This window comes from Herpailurus yagouaroundi, unplaced genomic scaffold (assembly GCF_014898765.1).
Source record: "Herpailurus yagouaroundi ecotype Mexico unplaced genomic scaffold, PumYag 67506, whole genome shotgun sequence".
Lineage (NCBI taxonomy): Eukaryota > Metazoa > Chordata > Mammalia > Carnivora > Felidae > Herpailurus > Herpailurus yagouaroundi.
Window position 1 is genome coordinate 1 of NW_024420313.1, and position 3,736 is coordinate 3,736.

At 54.2% G+C, this 3,736-nt stretch overlaps 1 protein-coding gene across 1 annotated transcript; it reads left to right on the top strand.

Moving 5' to 3' along the window:
- The first annotated feature begins 320 nt into the window (after nt 1-320).
- LOC121025143 (translation initiation factor IF-2-like) lies at nt 321-1,924 on the top strand. The gene is made up of 4 exons (XM_040467575.1): nt 321-342; nt 548-623; nt 727-842; nt 1,258-1,924. Exons 1-4 carry the CDS (start codon nt 321-323, stop codon nt 1,902-1,904), a joined length of 861 nt encoding a protein of 286 aa, XP_040323509.1. The 3' UTR covers nt 1,905-1,924.
- The last annotated feature ends 1,812 nt before the right edge of the window (nt 1,925-3,736 follow it).

Sequence of the window (3,736 nt, forward strand, 5' to 3'; positions counted from 1 at the left end):
GTGGTGGAAAGAGGATAAGTTGTACACCATCCAAACCAAAAACTTTTGTGCATGAAAGGACTCTGTCTAGAAGGTGAAAGGACAAAACGCACAGGATGGGAGAAGCATTTGCAAATCACACATGGGATAAGGGTGTATTTTCCAGAATGCATAAAGAACACCTACAAGTCAACAATGAAAGCACGAACGAACAACCCAGTTAAAAAATGGGAAAGGACTTGAACAGACGTTCCTCCAAAGTGGATGTGCAAATGGCCGAGAGGCACATGAAAAGACGCTCAACATCATACACCAACAGGGCGATGCAAATCACAACCGCCATGAGGCACCGCTTCGCAGCCAGTAGGCTGGCTCTTCTAGGCACAAGGAAGCAAAACAAAGGCAAAAAGACGAGTTCGGGCGAGGGTGCGCAAGGACTGGGACTCACACACTGCTGCTGGGAATGCAAAGCTGCTGTGGGAATCCGCTGGGCGGCTCCTCAGTAAGTTACCGGCAGAATTAGCACCCGACCCCTCAATCGCAGTCCCGGTGCAATTTCCTACCCTAGGGAATCAGAAACAGGTGCTCAAACAGAACCCTGTGCAGGAAACGTTCGGCGCAGCGCTGTTCACATCTGCCGCAAGGTGGGAATGGCGGAGCTGCCTGTCAACCCATGAACTGGGATAGGCCGCCACACACGGTGTGTCCCTGCGGTGGAATATTACTCAGCCGTGAAAAGGCTTGAAGCGCTGACTCACGCTCCCACACGGACGAACGAGCCCTAGTGACAACGCTGCGCTACGGGAAAGCAACCAGGCACAGAAAGCCGCCTATTCGCCCAGCGATCCCGCGTGCAGAAAGAAGTAAGTGTCCGGGACAGGCGAACCCCTATGGGCAGCAAGCCGACTAGCGGTTGCCTGGGGGCTCCCGAGGACGGGGGTGGGGGGGGAGGGGGGTGCGGTGAGGACTGGCTGCCTGACACGTACAGGGGTTTCTTTGAGGGGTGCTGCCACGGTTTGGAACTAGACGGTTGTGGTGGTCGCCCGACCCCTCTAGTGTACACTCGGGGCCGCTGGCTCCTACACGGGTGTTGTGTGTGCACAATGCGCCCGCCCAGCCAAAAGCCAGCGTTCCTTCAAACAGGGGTTCCAGGGAGCAGGCTCCCGCCCAGCACTGTTTCTCTGCAGCGGGGGCCCATGGGAAAGCAGTGACTTCACCGGATGTACGTGTCCCAAAACGCGCACCCGACCAATGATGGGGTCGGTCTGTGATCTCTAGGATATAGAGTAGTGGCTTTGGAACGCTGCCGGTTGGAAACTTCGGGCCAACTGGCTTTTTACACCGCTTCCCGCCACATCGCACCATATCCAGCCCTATCCGACCGCATCCAGCCGCACCCGACCGCATCCAGCCGCGCCCGACCGCTTCCCGCAGCGCACGCCAGACCGAGGCCCGTCCGAGAAAGCGCAGCCGAGGCCCAGCATGCCTGTGAGGAGGAGCCGTCGAGGGTCGTCCAGTGGCCAGAGCCGGGTCCGCTCCCGCACTGCCTGAGCCGAGTTGACGTTCTCCGTGAGCCACGTGGAGCGCCTCCTGCGGGAGGGCCGCTACTCGCAGCGCCTGGGCGCGTCCGCCCCGATCTTCCTAGCGGCCGTCATCCAGTCCCTGACGGCCAAGGTCCTGGAGCTGGCCGGCATCGAGGCCCGGAACAGCGGCAGGAGGCTCATCACCCCGGATGTCGTGGACATGGTGGTCCACAACCACCCGCTGCTCAGCGCCTTCTTCCAGTCCACCATCATCTCCCAGGTGGTCCGGGGCTGGAACTAGCTGTCCCACGCGACGTGGGGTCCGGCGGGCGCCAGGCCTACTCGTGGCCGGGGTGGGCCCCGGCCGGCCTGGTGCCTCAGGCAGTCACTGACAGCCAATAAAGTGTTTGGAGAAACCCGTGTGAGTGCTTCCGTCGCTGGTGTGTGGGGCGTGGTCGTGGGACGTCCCTCGTCGGGGGTGGGGGGTGGGGTGGGGGCGTGGGGCGGGGGTCGTGGTCGGGGAAGACCCAGCAGAGCAGCTTGTCTCGGGGATCATGCAGGCGGTGGCCCTGGGCGGGAGAGGCTGGCTCGAGTGGAGGCTTTGACGGGAGGGGTGACGAGTGACCGGGGCGGGGGGACCTGGCGAGCAAGAACCCTGCCAGGTTGGAATTGGGGTCACGCGGGACGGCGAGCTGGGTTTCAGGCCGGTTCGGTTACAGATTCTGGGAGACGCCTTCGGCCACGCGGGTAAACAGGCCGTCACCCAGCCACAGGGGGCACCTGGCCAGGCCCCGCCCCAGGGTCCACGATTTGCACACACGACCCGCGCGGGGCGAGGCCTCACTCCTTGGCTTTCTTATGTATCAACTTTACCCCTGGAAAAGTTCTTCCCCCAGAACCGTTAATTTGCATAAGTATCTTGCACTAGACCATAGGGTCTCAAAGCCAGAATAATGGCTAAGTGTGAGTCCTAGATTTTTTAGTGTTATTTCTTTATGCTTTATGTCGTTTGAATTTGATCAGTAAGACATTTTATGCCTACTGCTTTCCTGCTATGGTACTGGTGTTTCGCTGAAACTTAAATTTCTTCATTTTTATAATGAGAGCATACTTGCCCTCCATTTTAGAACAGTGATTAGAAGAGTTAAAGGAAATTAAATGTATAAAATTTTATACGCATACCTATGTATATATATAACAAAATTAAATGTGTAAAATTTTATATGCATATATATATATATAAAATTATGCTAAAGTAAGAATTTACTAAATCTTAGGGGTGATACTGTATGCAATACATGATGCTGTTATTTCTTTTCTGTTTTTTTATTTTATGTTTTACATTATACAAAAAATCAACCTCTTTTGGAGCCCAGTTCTATGAATTCAACATTTGTATACATATGTGTATCCACCACCACAGTCAGGCTATGGAACAGCTTCGTCAACACAGAATAGTTTCTGATTGGTACTACTGTCCCTTTTAAGTTGTGATTTTTGTTAAATTAACACTTTTAAGGAGAGCCCCGGGGTGCCTGGGTGGCTCAGTTGGTTGAGCGTGGGAGTTTGATTTTGGCTAAGGTCATGATCTCACGGTACATGAGATCGAGCCCCACATGGGTCTCTGAGCTCCCAGTGCGAGTGTCTTTCTCTCTCCCTCTCTCCGCTTCTTTCTGCTCCTGCCCCGCCTTCTCCCCGCCCACCCACCCCCCGTCAAAATAAATACACTTAAAAATTTTAAGGAGAACCCAGGGTAAGTGTGTGCGATGGTGAGCCAAGTTTCAACAGAGACTGAAAGGGAAAATGAAACGGAGAGGTGTATTACTCGTAGCTCCTGAAGAGGTACACAGCATGCCTGGCGGGCCACATGGGGAGGTCAAGGCAGGGCATAAGCAGAGAGGGGGCAACAGGAACTGGGCATATGCCTTTACTAAGGTTCATAGGTGAAATCTTTCTGGGTTTCCAGGCTCAGGCTGGATTGACCAATTCAAAACAAACAAAAAAGAATGGTGTTTTGTTAAGCTCTGTGGAAGTCTTATCTAAGGGACCCACAAAGGGAGGACCTGGGAGGCAGGAGAGACTAATACTAGGGTGATTGGGGAAGTCTTGTCGGGTTCTTACACTTACTTGTGACTCAGCTGGTTGTCATCTAGGGCATGCACTTGAGGGTAGGCTCTTGTTTTCTCAAGACCCCTGCATGTCACTTATCCACATAAAATGAATGCTGAAGCAGT